We start from the raw sequence: 23,689 nt of genomic DNA on the forward strand, positions 1-23,689 counted from the left end.
ATCAGGTAACAAACACCAAGAGTATGATACACTCCAAAGGATGTCCTTGAGATGGGGAAGACTTGAAAGATTCCTATATGCAATAGAAGCAATCAGACAATTCACAGTTGAGAACCAGCAGCTATGGAGTGATAGAAGGTGGAGAGGGGAATGCAGCAGAGCTTTACAGGAAAATATTGGGAAGGAGCTGCATAGAGAAAGGTAAGTCACTCAGATAACATCATGATGTCAGACACAATGCCATCATGTCACATTTGCCATTATTGTTTCCATCTGTTTTCACAATTCCACTTGTCATTCTTAATGACTATTCAGGAATAGCCGTTTTTATGGGGCAAATTTACTAATTTTACAGTCTTTAAGAATGGCAGCTAAAGCATTTGTTTTTTGAGATAACTCTCTTACAAGGACAAATATAAAGTACTATATTTAGTAAAAAGGCCATGCAGTAACACCTCTCCTTCTTTCATTCTTAGTAGATTTATCTGAAGGGGAACATGAGGAGATACACAATAATATGTGTTTGGCTTGTGGTCCTGGATTATCAAAAGGCCCCCTCGCCCCCACATTTACCACAGTGAAACTGTTCACTGTAAAAGCTTTCCTGGCATTCTCCAGCCAGATAAGAGCATCAGATTGACTTTGCCATGCATCTCCTCTGCTTTACGATGCTGTGGACACATTTTCATGCCTAACCCTGGGGTCATATTCTGCCATCACTTTCACACTGCATATCTCAGAATCTACAATGAAGTGAATAACAAGTCTGTGCCATGAAATTTGCATGCAATTAGCATTCTGTTCATTTCAGAGGGCAAATTTGCTACTAGAGTGGTAAGAACAGAAAGGCACCCAACAAAATAACAAGAGAACATTCTCTTTCCAAGAATGGCTTCTAAACTATACATATTTCTTTAAATGTCATGTCTCTACCTGTGATTACATGTTCTAACTGATGGTATTACTGCAATGAGCATACAGTACATCTATGCAAGACTGGGAGAACTTTTTTTTCCTTAAAAAAAAGGCAAAATTACATTTATCAAAGAGGGAGACCCATATCTGCATAGTTTGGGCTAAATGATTTGAATTTCTAGTTAGAAATTTCTCATTTATTAGAACAAAGAAAGTCTCTGCACTTCTCATGTAATAAACAAAAAGATATGACATGACCAAACTTAACGTAAGATTCTCTCATAGATTTACTAAAGCAATAATTGTAGTGAGAAAGATACCCCTGCCCCAGACAGTTCAGTTCACAACTGGCCCTGGCAAACTGAACTGTTATACTATGTAACATGATTTTTGTTCCTGGGTTATAAAAGTCATTTCCTAATGTTATCATAAAAACATGGAAAAGATTGATTAAGCTGCAAAACCTTTGTTTTTGCAGGACATCCTGCAACACATTCTGCTCTAGTTTTAGTATTCAATGAATAACTCTAGTATTCAATGAATAACTCATTGAATCTCAACCAATTTAATATAGTTAGTGGCAGCCACAAAAACAAAGTTTCTGGAGTATAACAACTACTTTCAAAGTAGTACTACACAATTAAACAGGAAATAACACTTGCAAACCAGAAACACAATTTCTTTCAAATTTTGTTAAATAGTGTTATATATCCATTTATCCATATTTATTTTCATACTGGTTACGGTACATACTCACGTATAAGTCTAGAAATTATAACCAAAAATTGACCCCAAAATCTGGGTCAATTTATCAGCAGGCCAATGTAAGTACTGTCCCTTAACTTACACACACATATATGAACCATCTCCTTCTGTGAGTAGAGGTGGGAAAGATAAATGCTTTGGCTGTTCTGTGTGAATTCAAAAGATACACCAGCCTCTTCTACTTTCTCAGTGCTTCTTTGACGGAAAACATCTCAGAGCCATTCCCCTCCCAGGCATGCAGAAATGTCTGCAATGACTCCTCGGCAGAGAGGATTGGTGCTTCTTTTAGATTATTTTGGGATGGACTAAGCTCCCACCTTTCACCATTCTATTCAGAGAAGGGGATCACTCTTTTTGACAAAAGTTAACTTTTATATAAAAAGGAACCATGCCATTTTCTTGTGTAGAGTGGTGAAAGGCGAGAGCTTACTCAATCCTTGAAGAACCTAAAAGATGTACTGACATCCTCAGTTCTTACTGCTGTGGTACCACTTCTGGCCTTTGTGGATATCTGGGCAGTGACAGAGCAGTGGCAGTCAGGAGCAATTGCCCCCCTGAACTGGCCCTGCTTGTTTCTGCTCTCCATGTAAAGACTCTTAACTTATCCATGGGTCATATCAAAATACACTATCAGCCATATGTCCTCAACTTGAAGTCAACAAGAACATATTATTTATTTATTTACTGTATTTATATACTGCTTTTCTCATCCCTGGGGGGACTCAAAGCGGTTTCCAATAAAGTCACAGGAAAATTTAATGCCAAACATACATGTAATAAACCAAAACATAAAATCGACAATAACATATAACTATGAATTAAAACTATTAAACCATATAACATAAGCCACATTTAGAAATTAAAACATAGAAATATAATCTAATAATACAAACATTAAAATCACATAATCCAAGAACCATAATCCGAGGCCATTCCAAATGTCAATTGCACATAATTCCTGTTCATTTCTTGCACTGCTTACGAACCAAAGGATTGGTCCCACAGACATGTCTTTACTTTCTTTTTGAAGACCAAGAGGGAGTTCGCTGATCTAATTTCACTGGGGAGGGAGTTCAAAGCCAATGGGCCACTACTGAGAAGGCCTTGTCTCTCGTTTCCACCAACCGGACCTGCGAAGGAGGCAGAACTGAAAGCAGGGCCTTCACAGATGACCTTAATCTTGCCCCATTTCTATTCATGGCATCACAACAGAACTATCTTTATATTATTAATCACTGTGAATAAGTAAGCTCATTTTTTCTTTGTCCCCAAGCAAGAGGAGGATGGAGAATTGGTTTCTCCTTCAGAAAGTCACAGAAGAGTACTTCTCCAGGGTGCGTAGGTTTCCTGGGACTTCCCTTCCCATTTCAACCACCATCACAACAGTGGTAGCAGCATTCAGGTAAGTGGGGACAGAAAAAGGAAGAATTAAAATTTTGGACAACAAGAATACCCAAAATACCAATGGCTATGCTGGCAGGGGATTCTTAGAATTGTAATTGAAGTATTCCAGTCAGATCTGGAAGAGAGAACGACAGAGTTCCTTTTTGAGTTGATAAAGTTTTGATTGGGATTATGTGGTTGTGAAAGTTACCAAACTGCCAGGTTAGTACACCAGCGTCAGTAGTTTTGAAGTTCACTGACTTCACTAATCACACAGATGATATAGCACAAATAATCATCTGTTTACTTTCAAAACTGCAATCCCATACAGGCTCACGCAGGAGTAAATGCCCTTAAACTCCAGGCTTACTTCTGAATAAATGAGACCCTGAGTAAACAAGATTGTGCGGCAAATTACCATAAAATCAATGGATATTGGTGGCATATGTGCAAACAGGAGCTCAGGCTGCTGCAATTGAATTTAAAACAGTAGACACTGACGCAGAGAATAAATCAATGAATATATTAAGCACAGATTTGAAACATACAATTGCTACAAGAAATAGGCGATCAACTGCTACTTCAAAGTACATTCTTGTAAATTTGATTTTAGCAGCCAGAACTTCTTTTTGGACAAACACCAGAAATATACACATGTACAAGTTTAGAAATGCAACCCAGCATCTGGCTGAGAGCAAGAAAACCACTGATTCCATTGTCAATTCGGATCCTCTGAAGAAAATCAGGGAGAAATCTTCCCATTGTAAATTCTCTATAGTATTTATTTTATTCAAGCAAAGTGTGTAAAGGATTGTAAAAATTAGTCTATGTCATTCACATATGAAGATCTTTAAAATATACACTGCAGTGAACCCCATGAAAGTCATGTGGCGTGGTTTGAGCACTGGACTACAACTTGGAAAACTAAGGTTAAATTACCTGCACCACCACTGAAATTCACTGGATGGTTTTGGACAGGTACACACTCTCAGCCCTCTCTATCTACTTTATTTGGGACTTAATCTTAAGAAGGGATATTGGCAAGTTTAGCAATTCTGATATGCATTCAAACTACAATATTGACTAGACAACATAACCAGTGACACTAAACATCATCTGATATAGGAGGACAGGAGTTATGCTTTAATACTTTTGGATTGGAGAAGGCTGGTTTAAGCATTATCAATTTAGACTTTTCTGGAAAGGTATTTTTAAGAAGTTCTCCACTGATGCTTTTCAGAAGGAATTCATCTCACACTTGCTAAGTAAAAATGAGTAATGTCTGTAGAATTTAAATATGATTAAAAGGTCATTGTTGTTATTTATAACTTCTGTAGAACTTTGAGCATACATAAGAAAAGTTTGAAATGATCTGTATACATGTTCACAATCTTCTGTTAGGAACATCATTATTTCAAAGATAGTCTTTATTTTATCTTTATTTTAAAATCACACAACACAAGTAGGAGATGATAAGTCAGCTATTTTAGTACTTCATGTGTGTGTGTGTGTGTGTGTGCGCGCGCCTTCAAGTCAAGTGATGACATATGACAACCCCATAACTTTCATTGGATCTTTTTAGGCAAAGAATGCTCAGAGGTGGTTTTGCCAATTCCTACCTCTGTGATACAGCCAACATCACCCGCTATTCATTGGCCGTATCCCATCTAAGTACTAGCCAGGACAATCCTGGGTTGCTGTGAGCTTTTTGGGCTGTATGGTCATGTTCCTGAATGTTTCTGGAACACGGCCATACAGCCTGGAAAACACACAGCAGCCACTGATTCCAGCCATGAAAGCCTTCGACAACACACAGGACAATCCTGCTTGACTTCCAGGATTATATGGGATCTCATACCTTTAGGGTATTAGAGTCATATATGTCTTTGTGGTCCTTGACCATTAGAAGGAGAAGTGATAATCAAAAGCATTTGGATTCCTCAGAAAATATCTTTTACCAAATTCAGTTCTCAAACTTGTCAACCTTATTATAGATGGAGTATGAGCACTTTAACAAAATATGTACAAATTTGTGTTGCATGGTACAATCTCCACTCTGAATCAAGATGACAATTTTCTTGCAGAGGCACCTGATTCATTTAATTGATTACAGAGGAAAACAAGCTCCAATTTTATATATGTAATTAAAAAATAAAACATATTTAAACCTATGATGCTTTTTCCAGTGTAGAAATGTTATAGCCATCATACAATGTAGATAGGTAAAAACTAAAATAAATCCAAAAAGGATTGAAAATGAATCTTAAAACCAATTATTTAAGGAAGCTAAATAAAATCCTGCCTCATGAAATTAAGTGATGGGTAAACTTGTTTCTATCTGTGTTACAGTGTGATATTTACTTTGAAAGAAGTAATTTAGAAGGCAGTTCATTCTGATAGACACAGTTAATTCATCTTAGTGATTACAATTAGCAATAGGACAAAACGTATGAGGAATATTAAGGGACAATATGGGCTGAATGGCTAAAGCCAGATATTAAGACCGAGAATAGGTTTAAATGATATATTTAGTAATGGAACATATTAAATACATCTAAAAAGGGCAGATGGTCCAACCCGCATGTAGGCCGAGTCACCTAATTTTACTATAAAAAACGGAGAAAACTTATTGATTCGAGTATAAGCAGAGGGTGGGAAATACAGCAGCTACTGGTAAATTTCAAAATAAAAATAGATACCAATAAAATTACAGTAGTCTCTCGCTTATCTAACATAAACGGGCTGGCAGAACGTTGGATAAGCAAAAATGTTGGATAATAAGGAGGGCTTAAGGAAAAGTCTATTAAACATCAAATTAGATTATGATTTTACAAATTAAGCACCAAAACATTATGTTCTACAATAAATTGACAGAAAAGCAGTTCAATACATGGTAATGTTATGTAGTAATTACTGCATTTACAAATTTATTATTTATTTATTTATTTGCAGCATTTAAACCCATTCTTTTCAGCCCGAAGGTGACTCAGGCCAGCATACAGATTGGCAACAATTAGATGCCATAAACATACATACATATCAATTAAAAACATTTAATATCACATAATAAAAATCCATATAAAAACCAATTAAGACTATAATAATTAATGTCTACCAGTTTGACTCCTTATCCATTTGCATTGTCTAAGCCATTCCGTGTTCGTTATTTCATCATACTGTATTTATGCAATTACACCATGTCACCAAAAGCTTGCTCAAAGAGCCAGGTTTTTACTCTTTTTCTAAAGATCAGGAGGGAGGGGGCTGATCTAATATCCCTGGGAATTTAGCACAAAACCTCTCAATATATTGAAACAGCTGTGGATCCAGGTGGGAGGCAAATGTATTATTGGATAATACAGAACATTGGATAATACAGAACATTGAATGAGTAAAGGTTGGATAAATGAGATTCTACTGTACATTAATTGAGGCATCAGTATGTTAAATGTTTTTGAATCTTTATCATATTTCAAAGAAAAATAGTAAACTAGCTCTGTAAGTGGAAAAGTAGGGTAAAGAAAAACAATATCGTATCAACAATTACATAACAACAACAACAACAACAACAACAACTTCATTTGTATCCCACCCTATCTCCCCATGGGGACTCAGGTCAGCTTCCAACATAGTAACTATATAAACTATATTGTTTATATGACTATATAAACACTGCAGAGCGAGATATAGATCTATAATTATATATACTATTTTTTCCCTGAAACGTTTGCAAATCCTCTCTCTATATGTGCATTCTCCTGCTGCAATATTTGCAAGCCCTGTATATCTGTGTTTATATCTATCTGGACATCTCTCTTTCTCTGATCTCTCTCTCTATGTGTGTGTGTGTGTGTGTGTGCATTTACCCTGCAATATTTGCAAGTTCTATATATCTATATTCATATCTATCTAAAAATGTCTCTATACATATTTGTGTGCATTTTCTCTCTGTAATATTTGCAAGCCCTATATATCTATATTCATATGTATCTACCTAGACCTCTCTCTGAAGGGACTCAGAGTAGCTTACAACGCACAATTAAAGCTAAACAACAATAACGATAACCAGTTATCATTTAGTACAGTTTAAAATACCATAAGTATTAATAAATAACAATTTGAAAACTATTTGTCCTATAAAAACAGTCGAAGTATATATCACTGTTTAAACAGCCATTCATATTCTCAAGCTATCCAGCAGTTATAATTAATGATCTCATGGTCATTCCAGATCCTGTCTGATGCTTTTCAATACAGTCTACCCATTCTCAAAGGCTTGCTTAAATAGCCAAGTTTTTAGCTCCTTCCTGAAAATTAACAAGTTGGGTACTTGTCTTATTTCCCTGGGGAGAGCATTCCAAAGCCGGGGGGCCACTATCGAGAAGGGCCTCACCCTTGTCTCCACCAACCTCACTTGTGAAGGAGGTGGGATCAAGAGGAGGGCCTCCCCTGCTGATCTTAAAATCTGGACAGGCTCATAAGGACAGGTGTGGTTAAGTAAATAGGCAGGACCCAAGCCATATAGGGCTTTGCAGGAAATAACCTGCACTTTGCATCTAAACCAGTGGTTCTCAGCCTGTGGGTCCCCAGATGTTTTGGCCTTCAACTCCCAGAAATCCTAACAGCTGGCAAACTGGCTGGGATTTCTGGGAGTTGTAGGCCAAAACACCTGGAGACCCACAGGTTGAGAAACACTGATCTAAACATTTATAGCTGCCTACATTTCAGAAGTATTGCTTCTGGCCCCTTTATAAAAATACCACTGATCTATAGTGCAGAGAAATGTGATTTGTTTTCAGCTGTCTGTAATATTTTATACCCTAGAATTGGTGGTAGAAATGATTTTATGAAAAATAAATCCTCCCATCAATAATGGTAAGGCATGTGACTAAAGTAGGTCTTGCTGCTACTGGAGTCATGCCTTGCTACTATGTTCATATTCAGATTACCATCTTCCCAATTTGCTAACCAATTAGCATCATTGGGATGTGATGACTGAGGGCCCTTCAATTCAGCCCTATATCCCACAATATCAAGGCAGAAAATCCCATAATATCTGCTTTGAAGTGGGTTATCTGAGTCTACACACAGATAATGTGGGATTTCCTGCCTTGATATCCTGGGATATAGGGCTGTGTGGAAGGGCCCTGAGTTGATACAGCTTACCTCCATCACCTCACAAGTCGCTGCTGATCATGTCTATCATTTCACATATGGTAATGGGGCAAAACATATGAAAGAGTGACTTGCTTGAGACTCCTTAATAAATTTATCAGTATGTGTTTATATGGTGGGAATAATTTGAATTGTAGAGTTCCTGCTTGTAGTTCTCAAGCTGTACCAGATCTCAACATTTGCTTTCCCAATTCTTCTAATATTTGATAACTTTAGTACACTCAGGAATGGAAGTTTTGTCTCTTTTGTAAGAAGTCTATACTTCTTTTGTGCATACTCTTATTTCAATTTTTCACAGACAATGGTGGAAAAGGTCCACCATTGCTACCAAAGTTTTGGTACAGAGCTACCAAAGTTTTTGCATAGCATCAGCATTAAAAAAAAAACCCCAAACAAAACATCAAGAACACTTTTGAGCTGAAAGATTACCTGAACCAGCACAAAGAACCTTTTCTTCCATCTCTTCCAGACATTTTTGCCAATGGCCCACAAATAACTGAAAAAGGAGCAGAGGTTATTTAATTTTAAAAAAGAAATCTATGAATAAATATAACTTCATTTTGAGTTACAAGAAATTGTTACAGTCTGACCCCTGTGTCCATGGCACTGATATCCATGGTTTCATGTATCCATGGCCAACAAAGCATGTCCTCTAGGAATGAAAGATATAAATCAAATCAGTTAATCAACTGATACACTTTTCTGTACCATGAGTCAACACTGGTTAACGTGATACAATAAACTTGTTAAAATATTGTATTATCTGTCAAAGGATATAAAATAAAACAAATTTTATCGACGATTGCTGTTATTATTGTTTTAGATTTGTTTGGGGTTTATTTTAATACAATTGTAAACCATGGATCATACATTACCTAGTCAGTCAAAATTAGAAATGTCACGATCTTGCGAAGTGGGTTCAAAGTAGAATCCGAAATCACAGACCTTAATCTGAATTGGTGTTTGGAGGGAGCTAGGCTGTTAACCTTCTTGGTTATAGTATCGTGTGTGAAAGAGAGCACAGGGAAGGGGTATTGAACAAAAAATACGAAAGTATGCTGTTTTTGCTCAGCTCTAAATTTATTATTTGGTATACTTTTTCAGATTAGATTGTCACCATAACTTGTTAGGGACCAAGAGGTGCAACAGCACCAGCTATGTTAGTTCAGAAGGTGCAAGGAATCAAGTTGTGGAACGTTTTGTGGCAACATGTTGCACTTGATGGTGATATTTTGAAAAAGATGAGAAAGTTTCAAGGAAGATGGATATATATATATATATATATATATATATATATATATATATATATAGGGCTAGAGGCAATGTACTTCATTGCAGAAAAAGCAATTGAAGACCCAGTTTAAATTAGATGCTGGACACATGGAAACATGGACAGTTCTTGCCTGTCTGGTGTCATGTTTGAATCAAACCAAATCTATGCAGATAAATCCGACGAACATTTGGCCTGCATGCTGTACACTTGTGCATAATTTAGCAGAGACATTCTGGGGTGCGTTATTTATTGATCAGAAGTCCTATGAAGTTACCGGGGGAAATTGTAAATGACTTCATAGAGGTCTGGAGCATCAAATCTGTAAGAACAGGGCAGATGGCTTAATCATTTGAATGTACTGAAGACTTCAGAATTAACTGTGAGTCAAAAGGAAATGTGACAAACAGCTAAAGCTAATTAGCTTCCTTTGCAAATGAAAGATCAGTGCTGAGTTAATCTCCACAGAGAATAATCTTAAATCTTAGGTTGGTCAGCTATTTATTCTAGGTATCCACAAGCAATATTTTAGAAAAGGAATGTACTAGTTTGGTCGTTTCTAAATTAATAATGTGAAATGTTTGAGAACTTGGTACACAGTCACACTTTTAGCCTTATTTATTTGTTCCTAGATGGTTAAAAATGCTATGGAAGTATTCACTTACACAATGGAACTCTACTTGTTTCATGGAAGACAAGTAGAAGTCTTTCCATCATGAAATAAATTAATTCTGAAGCTATGGGATATAAGCTGTTTAGAATTCTCATTTCTGCTTTGTCATACATTTACTAGATGGATATAGGTAATTCTACCAATGCTAATTAAAAGGCTTGAAGTAAGATTCACTGAAATACAAACATACAATAGTGACAGAAATATAGCCTGATGAAATACTTTATAGGGGACGAGTGCTATAAAAATGTTCGTATTTATACTGAATGCATTCCAACTATTTTGCTTTTAGTTCCTAAACTTATGGATTTCTCTTTGAAAAACACTGAGAAGATCTGGTTGTACACACTGATGTACATTTTGTTGTATTTTTTTTTATTTCGTGTCAAAAGCATAGCATAAATAAGAATAAAATTGATAAAAAAGAGAAAGCACAAGTGGTTAAATATTTTTGACCAAAAACAGACAACAATGACTGCATTGTTTGTAACTTTAAACAATTCTTCATCTGTGCATGAGGCAGAGCATTCTGGGCAAGCATACAGATGTGAAGTTGTTTCTTCTTCTCCACAGTCGCACAAAGTGGAGGATTGCCAGGTTGTCTTTTGATCTGCCCACTACACTTCTGAGTCTGTTCAGGAACTTCCAAGTTGCCTGATCTTGGTTTGGCCTTAGAGGAAGGCCCTCGTTGGGGGGGGGGGGGGATCAATTGGGATTACCTGGTTTAGCCAGCCCAGGTCGGAGTGAGCTTCTGACCTATTTATGTAGCTTGCTGTCGACCTTTGCAGCCTAAAAGACTGTTGCATCTGTCAAGTAGGAAATTTAGGTACCTCGTATGTGGGGAGGCTTATTTAACTAATTTACGATGCCATAAAAATCTCCAGCAAGCATGCAAAAATGAGGAAGTACTTCATCAGTGTCACAAATGGACGATTAAGCAACAGCTCCCCTGGTGGCCAGAATATCCTCATCAAAAGCTGGAATATTAATAGCCTCTGTGTGTCTGTCTATATATGTTGTGTGTCTAGGGCATTGAACGTTTGCCATGCATATGTACATTGTAATCCGCCCTGAGTCCCCTGCGGAGTGAGATGAGCAGAATATAAATACTGTAAACAAATAAATAAACAAATTTAGCAGCTCAGAGGGATACATTAATTTATAACATTTTTAAAAATCTTCTTGTACACAGTGATGTATAGCACATTACAGAGTTTGGAGATTTTTTTTACTACAACTTTATGAGTCAAATGGGCACTATGGCTACAAGTAGCTGGTTGGGGATTCTGGGAGATGTAGTTGTAAAAACATTTTTATTTTATTTCATGGATATGTGGTTGAAAAAGAAAATTCTTCTTCAAGCTCTTTGGATTTGTATAAAACAGGTAATTTCCTCTTTTCTTTTGACACAGGAGGGATAAGGGATGCTCAATGTACAGTAGTAGTATTTGCTAAAAAGGAAGTTGGTCAGCAAATATTCTGTCCCAAGTTAGCATGTGATTTTTGTTATGAGTGTCTTGATATTTGGAATATCCTTCATTCTACAATGACAAACACACCTTTGAATTTGTGGCATTTTCATGTCTAGGATACATTATTATTCCTAGAGGACTTGAAAATAACTCCCAAGTCACTCAGTACAAGTGTCTTCTTTTGTCTGGATGAAGGTTAAAACAGTGAAATTATTTTTTTTAAAAAAAAAGACAAATGTATTTAAACTGTAAAGCAAGAAAAAATATAGCAACTGCTGACTGCAGAACCACTTACCCAGAATGCTTCATATTTTGTGGTTTATCCATTCGGACCGCAAGTTTGATTTTCAGGTCTTGATCAGGGCAATTTTTGGAAACAGCCATCTTATGCCATTCTGATTGTTTGGGGCTGTTTGGTGTTGGATGAAGAACAACCTGAATGTGATGAAGGAAATTTGTTAATGTGCTGAGGAAACATAAGTGTGGTGAAATTTAAATATTCCTATGAAGATCCAAATCCCCATAGTTATACAAGCATACTATATTAAAAATAGTATACTGCTGTGTGATAAATATTACAGTATTATTATTAGCATTATTATTACTCCACTTTTCTCTCATGATCAAGACCCAAAGTAGTTAACAACATAAAAATTATACTGTTGTCAGAAGTGAAACCCCCCTAAATCGTGGAAAAGAATGGGTATCCGCATGTGTCCATGTATAAAGAAGCTCCATGGAAAAAATAAAAAATACAAATAAAAATAGAAGCCCTGAAAAACAATAAATATAAACAAATAAACAAATAAAATACATTTTTATATACTTTCACAGTCTTTCGTTCCTCAGGGAGAACACTTTTGATTTTTTTATTTTGGCATACAAGCATGAAATAAGTAAATATTTACATCTCTGCACTTAGTTGTTCTTTCCCCCAAGACTTTTAATTAGAAGGAACATATACATAGTTCTTGGTCCAAACAGAGCTCTTTCCAATTCAGTAAATGGCTTCAGCCATTTATACTTGAATTAATTTGAAAATGAATTCAAATGAAATCAAACAAAGCAATTAAAATACCACCATGATGTTGCAAATTAAAAGGGTGAAAAAAGATTACGTTCACACTTAAGGTGCCTCTACAATGTAGAATGAATGCAGTTTGACACCACTTCAACTGTCATGGCTCAGGGCTATGGAATCATATATGTTGTAGTTTTATAATGCCTTTAGCCTTCTCCATCAAAGAGTGCTGGTACTGAAATAAACTACAGTCCCCAGGACCCTATAGCATTGAGCCATGGCTGTTAAAATGGTGTGGAACTGCATTAATTCTATAGTGTAGATACATCTTTTGTGAGAAGACTCACATATTTTATTGGGTTAAATACATAAGAATTTATTCTAGTCTTGCAGCTAATGAAAGGAGAAGCAGCTATTAATGTGAAAAAAACATTAAGGAAATAAAAGGAATGTAAGTTTATGGAGATGATTCAGGTACTATAAACTTTGACATGTTGAGAAATGAATTTAATCAGAAAAATGAGCAAGATTTCATTAATGGATTTCTTCAAAAATATTATTTATTATGTTTCCATTCAAGTGTTTGTTTTTTTATATAGAGGCAAAAAGTGAACTGATGATTTTACGATTGCTCACTTCTAAACTTTGACAACTGTGTTTTCCAGTTCAACTTGTTCCAAAGATTCAGGAGATAAAATCTCATTATTAAGTTTCTTATTATTCTGCACTAAGATTAATTTTGTCCTACTGCTTTAAATTTTAGGTTCATATATTCTCATTATTGGAGATGGCTTCTATGTTTTCCCCCTGGCTAGTTGTATTTTCTTAATACTGACAGTAAATTTCATCTTCCTAAAATTGCATTGATCTTCAGCATTCATTGCTGCTGATTCGGCAGACTAACTTTTTATTTCTATAATGAGGTCATAACTCAAGCACTGGCTGTTTAAATATGCAGCTCAAGTGCTGCAGAAATCAACACAAAGCTATCCCTTACTTCCAGAGATCTAGTCTGTCACATGTCATATTAATTCCTCCCACCTGCTTAAGTGGCATGGTTAAAATGATCTGGCATTTTAATATAAAAAGGTACTTGAATCTTACACATTTTGACAGCATTTCTGTCTCTGTGGCTCACCAGAATCTCTGTGACATGCCAATGAGATCTCTCAAAGGTGCTTTCCCTAAGTCATATAAAAATGGAAATCGTTCTTCTTGCCAACTGTCTAGGACTTTGATCATATATGCTGTTAATGATTTTCATTTGGGTGCCAGAATAATATCCATTTTTGGCAACAATAAGGCCTTTGAGGAGAAGCATTCCACAACTACAGTGCCACAGCAGACAAGGCCTATCAACATCCTCCCAATTTATTAGATCCAATGGCAAGGCACCAAGGAGGGTCCATCTAGTAAATCTCATTTATTGGAGATATATTTTCTATGCTTTTCCTATATATACCCATATAGACTGGAGGCACCAAAATTGACATAAAACCAAAATGACGTTTACTTCCAAACACAAAATTGCAAGCAAACATGTGTTTCTTTACATACAGTTTAATTTTGATTCCTTTGAGAGACCATATCTTTCCTTATCTAATTTGAAAAAAACTGACTTATTTTAATCTGAAGGCTTAAATTATTGCAGAATGCAGAATGTTGGATGAAATTAAAATGAATCTTTATTTGCATCCACTTTGCTATTATTTTATTCTATCAATGTGTTGCATGAATGCAGTATTTGTTTTTAAAGCCAACTTGAAGGATAAAATCTCTCTAAAGCATGGATACATGCCCTCAGATGATAGGAAAAACAACTTTTGGAGTTCCTCTTTGAAGTTAATTTGGTCATACAAAGTGATGTGGGGTGTAAGGGCAATCCAACAAAAATTAATGGGTTGCATTATAGAATTTTAAAAGTCAAGTTGTAAAGTCTATTCCAGTTTTTGCTGAACTCTGAAAACCAACTCCTGAAACTGCAGTTTAGATACCATCATTATTGGGGCCAAACAAAGTGAGCAATTTGATATTGTTCCATTATCCAGGTGAGTGCCACAAGGGGGCACTAGACAGAGAAGGATAGTCCATTTAATTGGGGGAAGGGGGATTGAAGGAGATAAACCATTTACCCCTATTTCTCTGTTATTCCCTGTTGCACTCTATTACTGAAACACCTTTTCACCCAGCACTACACCAGAATCCAGTACTTCTATATAAAAATGTTTATTAAATAAAGTAGATAAAAAGTGGGAAAGGGGAAATTCAAAAGTTTATGTAGAATAGAAAATACAAAATAGTGGTAATCCAAAAATGACAAGGATAATAAAGCCAAGGAAACCAAAATCCACAGCAGTACTCTAAACATAAATCCATAAACATGAAAACAGGAACGTTTCCAAACTCGGGATGCTTGAACCAAGAACTTGAGAGCAGAGACGGGAACAATCTTATATAGCAATGTTGTCTCCTCTGAGAAGCCTGAAACCAAACCACTCAATTTAAGCTCTCCAAGGGCCCTTCCACACAGCTATATAACTCAGAATATCAAGGCAGAAACTCCAACCATATCTGCTCAGTGGAATATTTGAGTCTGCCATATATCCCAGTTCAAAGCAGATAATGTGGAATTTTATTCAGCTGTGTGGCCTAAGACACTAATGACATCATACCTGACACATCTGGACTTCAGCGTCTTATCTCGGATTCCTTGATAATACCTTGTTTGCCAGTTTTTCACTCCCTGCGTTCTCAGGCCTAATCTAGTTTCCTGGGAAAACGCGCCATCTGCCTAAGGCCTTTTCTCAAGGGAACTGGAATTTTTACTTTCTCTTGTTGCCTGGGAATGAGCCCAGGAATTTAAAACATCATCCTTGTCTGCCTGCAATTCTCTCCCATCACTTACAGACTCACTTTGAAACCCATCATCCCCCTCATGCTCTGAACCATCAGAAAAATTCTCTGATGATTGCTGGACTACAACATTTCCCCATCTATGTCATCGAAACAACTGTTTATGATAAGGGGAAGGGGGGGATAACCAGCGAAAATGGGGAAAATAATTTTCCTCCTTCAACTCCCCCACCTACAAATGGACTATCCTTCTATGTCTAGGTCCCCTTTTGGTGTCTGTTTGGATAATGGAATAGTAACAGCATTTTCCCCCCAGAAATCTTCATCAGCATGGATGATAAGTGTATGACCGTGATGGTAGGTGACAGCACACGTGTCATAAGTTCACCAGCACTGGAATATGAGTTTAAAAAATGATACTAAGGCATTGAAATCTTTTAGTCTGGCCTGATGGAAACCACAGATTCTCAGTCACCTAATATTAATATTTTTATTATCACTTTCTTAAGCTAAGGCTAGCAAATGTATTATTAGTTTTGGGAAGCCAATAATGTTGTTGATTATGGGAAATTACTTGCTGACAGACCACTAAGCATGATCTATTACAACATACTATGCCTATGTTTTTAAAAAGCCATCAGAATATACTTAGGTAGTTTGAACAAGAAAGGATTACCCCACAACACTGGTTCCATAAATAACTAAAATGTTGTCACCTCAAAGACATCCACATTAATTCAGAAACAATGTACAAAAGCCAAGTTTCAATAATATTCTGAGAAGGAACTGCCAAACACATGCAAACTATTCTAATCTGATGACTCCAAATGTCAGGGAACTAGTCATGTAATCCTTTTAATTTCATGCATAAAGGAAAACAACAAAATAGATGTGCCATCTTTCAAGCCTGAGGGATACTCTTCCCACAGCTGTGGAAAAGGCATCTTTTAGTGAACATATCTGCATATCTCTCCACCTTTAAAAAAGCCTCATGTTGAAAGAGAAGGATGGTATTCAGTATGGTCCCATACTAAAATACGTGGAAAGAAAGCAGAAGCAAGAATTCATTGGTGATTATGCCTTCTAAGAAGATAAATAGTTCAGTCCCAAGCTGTGAGAGGGGAAAATCAATAACAGCAAACTGAAGAGTCATAAAGCAACAGAGTAGGAATATTTAAGAGCACTGTGTGTGCAGCTGATAGTACTAGACAACAAACGGACTAACAAAAAAAAAAGGATTTTAAATCCCTGCCTCTACTCATTGCCCTCTTAGCAATGAGGGAGAAAAGTACACAGTATAGTTAACCCAGCATCCCCCAAATCCACAATGGACCCTTGTATCCTATCATGTTAAGTGGAAATATTCTTTAGAACAACACTTTGTGACAGCTAAAGTTGAGGTAAACTTTAAGTAACCTGAGGAAAAGTACAGGTTGCTTGCTTGTAACTGGAGTTTTTCAAGTGGTCACCTCTAACTCATAAAAATGGGGTCATATGCATCTGTACAGTGCATGGTTCAGAACCTTCTAGAGCTATTATGAAAGCATTTGGTAGCAACACCATTATTGGGAGTTGCAGTTCTGAGTGTAGACTCTTGAATCTTTTTAAATCCTGCTTCTACTCATTGCCCTCTTAGCAATGAGGGAGAAAAGTACACACCATAGTTAATCCAGCATCCCCCAAATCCACAATGGACCCTTGTATCCTATCATGTAAAGCGGAAATACCCTGGATTTTGGATCATGGATTGTGAACTATACTTGGAAACTGTGTTGGTGAGATTTCCTGGTTTCAGAATATTGGAAAGAACTTACAGTTTATCCTCTTCTTCCTCCTTGCTTGGCTGATTGATGGATGTGTTGACCTAGGACTGCCTGTGGCCTATGTTTGTATGCTTGGATGATTTACAGGAGTCTCTCTGGGCAGTACTCTGACAGCTGGGAAGATGAACTCATAGAAGCTGTATGATAAGATCTCTTTTCTACTGTCCAATCAGGTGCACCTAGGACCTGCTCCCAAAGGAGTCCCTTTAGGACTTTTATCATTCGTGTCTTCGCAAGTTGATCCATGGAGCCTCACACTGCCCATCACACGTCACACACTAACTTTCATCAGGGCTTCATCAATCAACTGTGACACAAGTGTCCTACTACGTTTCGCCCAGAACACAGGAGGCTTCCCGTGTTCTGTAGGGAACAATGGGGCCAGACCGAGGGAAGCCATATGGTAATGCTTCCCCACTTGTGATGGGGAAGTGTCTCTATAGGTGAGGTGGGGTGTAGGGCGATGGGATTGCCCGGCAGATTTGCCACAGAAGCTGGTGAATCACCCCACACCCCCTATAAATGTGACTATGTCCATAGTCTCACCTTTCAGTTTCTATGGGCCTGAAGTGTAAAGGTCTGGCAATGCCCATACATTTGTTGAAGGTAGAAAAAGTGCTACTGTGGTGTATGGGAAGTGGATGGGGTTACCTTCAGTGCTTGCGTAGAAGATCCTGCATGATGCCTTGCGCAAACACAGATGAGACCTTTTGTGTGAGTCACAAAGACCATGAAGAAGGCAATGCTACCTCTGCTCTAAATGAAGTACTTGGAAGACTTCAGCTCTGATGGGTAAGAGTCTTTAGAGACGGTCTCTTTTCTGTATACTCACATTCTCATCCCTTTCCCCCAGTTGTACACCTGCTGTAACATGGCTTGTCAGAGGTAAAAGTGTCAGTAAAAAGTAACACAACCACTTCTGCTGGAGAATATTGTATTAAGATAGATCAGTCACTAAGGATTCAAGTTAACTGAACGAGCCTAAGGGTGCAATCTTCACATCTTTAAAAAATATCTTACGTAATGAGAAGACAGCTCATATATTTTCTTCTGTTTTAAATTTCTTTCACATTCTTCCATGGTATAATTTAAAGTACATCTGTCTCTCTGTTATGCTATAGATATCCATATGCTTGATGACAGAGTCACCAAACTTGGTATGTTATTTAATGGGAAGAAAATAAAGATTGATGTAAGTTTTTGGATATGATCTGTCAGCTATATCAGATGCTGTCCAAAATACATTTCAGATATCTGCATATTTTTTGCATATTTATGAACAGATTTTGACAAACTTCATAATTATGTTTATTTCTCAAAAATGTTCATGCACGTTTGGGACCAACTGGATTTTTTTTCAAGAATATTGCTGGCTTTTTCCTGTTTTTCATGTGACATGGTGTGAAAAAATTAACAAAGACTGCAGTTGCCATCACAGAAACTTTGCTGTATTTAAACCATAAGGAAAAGAATCAACATCAACCAGGATATGCCAGGTCAATTTTTCAGAGTTAAATAATTTTCACTTCACTTGGACTTTGTCAGCAAACACTTTGTGTCTCATTTTACTATTATGTTTATGTCCTCTCTGACCCTTTTTGTAGTGGTGTTTTACCACTTCAATGTCTTTTTTAAAAATAACAGTTTCGACATGAAAAGATTCAAAGGACTTCTATAACCCTATGTAGTTGATGAAGTGGATTGGAATGCACAAAAGCTTATGTTGTAAATTGCTTTTTCTTAAACTTGCTATGGGATTCATTTTCTATATTCTTTATTTTTACTTTAGAAAGGATGCATGACCCACCCTTTGTTTGAAACAACACTTTAATTGAAGTAAATATGGTTTTCTTTTAAATGCTTTACAGATCCAAAAGGATCTTCTAGCACTGAGAAAAACAAGCTGGCAGACTAAGAAACCATTTACACCGATCATTTAATGTAGTTTGAAGCTAGTTTCAAACTGCAATGGCCAGGCAACGAGATTACTGCGCTGGGATTGTGGCGCATCTGGCTCAGTGCACATTCAGAAGAAGACGTACAAGCCACTCTAAACACCTTTGCAGAGCATACAAGAAGCTTGGCCTCTCACTGAACATCGAGAAAACCAAAGTGTTCTTCCGGTAGTCATCAGCCAATCTCTCTTTAATGCCAGAAATACAGCTTAATGGTGTAACATTAGAAAATGTTGACCATTTCCGCTACCTTGGCAGCCACCTCTCCACCAAAGTCAACATTGACACTGAAATACAACACTGCCTGAGCTCTGTAAGTGCAGCAGTTTTCTGAACGCAGCAGAGAGTGTTTGAGGACTGGGACATCCATAGGGAGACCAAGGTATTTGTTTATGAAGCTGTGGTCCTCCCAACCCTGCTATACACTTACAAAACATGGACTGTATACAGCATTTGCCTCCAAAAAATCCTGCAAATCTCTTGCAAAGACAGGCTTGTTAGCATGCTGGAAGAAGCAAAGACCACCAGCATTGAAGCAATGCTCCTACGCCATCAACTCCACTGGACTGGCCACGTTGTCCGAATGCCTGATCACCATCTCCCAAAGCAGTTACTATACTCTCAACTCAAGAATGGAAAAAGAGAGATTTAAAGATGAGCTTAAATCCAACCGTAAAAACTGTGGCATAGACACTGAGAACTGGTAAGCCCTGGTGCTTGAGCACTCTAACTGGAGGTCAGCTGTGACCAGCAGTGCTGCAGAATTCGAAGAGGCATGAATGGAGGCCAAAAAGGAGAAATGTGTCAAGAGGAAGGCACGTCAAGCCGATCCTGACCGGGACCGCCCTCCACCTGGAAACCGATGTCCTCACTATGGGATGACATACAGATCAAGAATAGGGTTCCACAGCCACCTATGGACCCACCATCAAGACGCTACACTTGGAGGACCATCATCCTTGGGCGACGAGGTATTGCCTAAGTAAGTAAGTAAGTAAGTAAGCATTAAATGGGAAGGGAAACAGCAGATGGGGCCTTAGTATACAAAATCTTATGCCACCAACTCCTTTATTTTGGTTACTTTAAAAGGTATCCTATACTGATATTCAGATCAACACAGCTATGTCTTTAAGCTTCACAAGCAACAGTACTTTTAAAAACATAATCAAGCTTCTATTTTCCCAGCCAGAAAACTTCTCTTTTGCTTTTGGCTTCTTTTATATTCCCTGTTCAGCAAATGTGCATTTATGTGTGTACTTTTCCAATAGCTGCCAAAATATTCCTTCCTTGTTCAGTGCATGTTTAGCCAGCTGTAATTCTGCCACTATGAAGTTACACCAGAGATGGGATATGAAATGTTCTAATTTCCATCACTGCAGGGCAGAAATTCTGTGTTCTTTTGTGATTTGGAGTTGTACAACTGCCACTGTTGATGCTGCCAGGAAAGCTTTCTTCATCTTTTAAACAAAGCTGAAGAGGCATCATTGCTCTTACCCGACCAAGTTCTTTGTCTTCTAGTGCCAGTACACCGGTGCTCTCGGTAAACAGCTTCACCTTCACTGCTGGAAGGGCATGCGTCGTGCTAAAGTCACCCTGAGTCCCCCAGCTGTGAAAACACAACACAACAAAAGCATTAGAAAAGAAAGGAAGCCTGTAAATTCAGCATTCTCACCATGGAATAGAAAAGGTTAATACAAATGTCATCAACTATCACAGTCATCATTTCAAGAAAAAGCAACAGGAGTGACATTGTGTTACTTAATTAAGGTGACTTAAAATTGGTAGGACAACATCTCATGGAGCTTCCTCCTAAAGCAGGGGTCCACAAACTATGGTCCAGGGCCGAATACGGCCCTCCAAGGTCATTTTCCTGGCCCTTGGTCAGGGTCAACCTAAGTCTGAAACTACTTGAAAGCACACAACAACAACAATCATCAGCCAAAAATTCACACCAGAAGAAACTTGAATTTTCTCAAGTTGCTCCTGACATGACAAAAAAAAAAATCAGTCAAAGGCAGGCCTACACTTCCCATTGAAATACTGAGTTTATATTTGTTAAAACTGTTCTTCATTTTAATTATTGTATTGTTTTTAAGTGTTTTGCACTACAAATAAGATATGTACAGTGTGCATAGGAATTCATTAATGTTTTTTTTCAAATTATAATCCGGCCCTCCAACAGTTTGAGGGACTGTGACCTGGCCCTCTGTTTAAAAAGTTTGAGGACCCCTGCACTAAAATATTTAGTTCAAATCCCATTTGATCTTGGAAGCTAAGCCTAGTCAGACCTGTTCAGTCCTTGAATGAGAGATAACCCAAGAGAGGGCAGTTCTTAGGAAGAACTTCCTGACTGTGAGAGCTCTTCAGCAGTGGAACTCTTTGTGTGGTAGAGGCTCCTTCTTTGGAAGCTTTTAAATAGAGGCTGGATGGCCATCTGTTGGGGATGCTTTGAATGCAATTTTCCTGCTTCTTGGCAGGGGGTTGGGCTGGATGGCCCATAAGGTCTCTTCCAACTCTATGATTCTATGATTCTAGGTTCTGTAGGTTATATTTCAGAGGTACTGGCAAAACCATTTCTGAGATAAGATACCCTTATGAAATTCATGGGACCACCATAGGTTGACAGATGATTTGAAGGCTTACAAGATTTCTATCCTACATTATTAATAAGAAACAAGAAAAAGTATCTGAGAGGTCACAATTAATCAACAGGACTCATAGAGCACAAGGGAAATACAATTTATCTAAATTCCAACACAAAGGAATGTTGTGGATGTAAATCTAGCAATATGCATGGAAGTATATCAATATATTGTTACAATAATTTGACTTTAAAAAAGTTTTTGACTTCTTCTAAAACCCAAAGGGATGGGTATCAACTAAAAATCTGATGAAACTGTCAAGGAGTGGAAGGGAGATGTTGATATGAGGAGTGTTGTAACTCAACCAAATGCATTTATGTTGGTGACAGGAAATCAACCAGGGTCTCAGTAGAAGACTTTATCTGGAGAAGGTCTATGGAGTAGAAGGTTTACTTTCAGATAATCTGGTCCTAAACTGTTTGGTACTTTAAGGTTTATCACCACTACTCTCAATTGCTCATGAAAACAAACAAAAAGTTTGTATAGATAAAATAAATGGTGGTGAATAAGTGGTTTATTGAATTGCATGATGCAGAACAAAAAATTAATAAAACATGCAAAATACTAAAAATTCCAATTGCACCAATAAAAATTATACCATGCATCCTACAAAAACAATAGAGAAAAGGAAAAGAATGAAAAATAGAGAAAAATGGAAAAATAAAAAACCCAGAAAGAATAAAAGTTACTTTCAGTCTTTTCCACAGCTGTTGTACCCAAATCCCAAGAAAACATCCTCCATCTTTAAAAAGCCAAACAATATATTTCTTTCTATAATCTATCAATTTTTATTAGAACACATATAAAACAAAATATACAATATTAAATATATTTCTGTAGATAGTTAATAAAGAATTAATTCTCTGATATCAATTAAGAACTGATGATAATAATCACTTCTAAAAAATCCCCAAATTCTTCAAAACTCTAGTAATCCTAAAGAATTGATATTTAAATTACAAAAATTAATATTGACACATATTTATTATCCATTATTCTCATACCATTGCTCCAATGGCTTAAATGCAGTAACTCCATTATATAATTCCAACTTTCTCCATAATTGAGTCCCAACATAAAACTTTTCTCCTTTTGAATCCAGCAGTAAAGTATTAAACATCTCCAAAACTCAAGTGAGAAAAAAATCCTACATCAAACTGTTATCATCTTCAACTCATCGTCTTCTCCTGGATGACTCTACAGCAGCAGAAAACTTCAAGAACATTCCTGCAAAAGCATGTTGGAAATCTCTGGTCTAGATGTAATGGGTTTGATTTATAAAGCCCTACATGGTATGTGTCCAAATTATTTGAAGGACTGCATCTCTCTTTGAACCTATGAGAACACTACAATAGCCTGGAGAGGGTCTTCTCTCTTTCCCACCAACCTCTCAAGCTCATTTGGTAGAATCAAAGGAGAGGGCCCTTGCAATGGCTCCTCCCAGACTCTGGCTTAATTGTTTTTTTAATTTTCATATTTAAAACATTGTTTTTATTTGCATTGTTTTGTAGCTATTGTTAGACACCTTGAGTCCCCATATTAAAAGAAAGGCAGGATAAAAATAAAGTAGATAAATACAAAGTAAATAAATGACAATGTAACGTTTTAAAACATTACTGTATCTTAAGTAGCAATTATACTAGCAAAATAAGACTTGGAATACAGAGATACATAGCTGTGTATAAAGATTGGCTTCTTTATTCACCACTTGCTTGTAGGGTTTTCTCAGAGGAAGGATACTC

At 37.0% G+C, this 23,689-nt stretch overlaps 1 protein-coding gene across 13 annotated transcripts in view; it reads right to left on the reverse strand.

Annotated features, from left to right (window-relative positions):
• Positions 1–23,689, reverse strand: part of CADPS (calcium dependent secretion activator) — a 437,940-nt gene that overhangs the window by 195,193 nt on the left and 219,058 nt on the right. For all 13 annotated transcript variants that reach the window (XM_067463444.1, XM_067463445.1, XM_060766448.2 and 10 more), the window contains exons 7-9: positions 20,800–20,911; positions 11,949–12,088; positions 8,668–8,734 (exon numbers count right to left, since the gene is read on the reverse strand). In XM_067463444.1, the coding sequence (XP_067319545.1) occupies positions 8,668–8,734; positions 11,949–12,088; positions 20,800–20,911 (319 nt within the window). The remainder of the gene's footprint in view (positions 1–8,667; positions 8,735–11,948; positions 12,089–20,799; positions 20,912–23,689) is intronic.

The sequence above is a fragment of the Anolis sagrei genome, chromosome 2 (assembly GCF_037176765.1).
Source record: "Anolis sagrei isolate rAnoSag1 chromosome 2, rAnoSag1.mat, whole genome shotgun sequence".
Classification (NCBI taxonomy): domain Eukaryota; kingdom Metazoa; phylum Chordata; class Lepidosauria; order Squamata; family Dactyloidae; genus Anolis; species Anolis sagrei.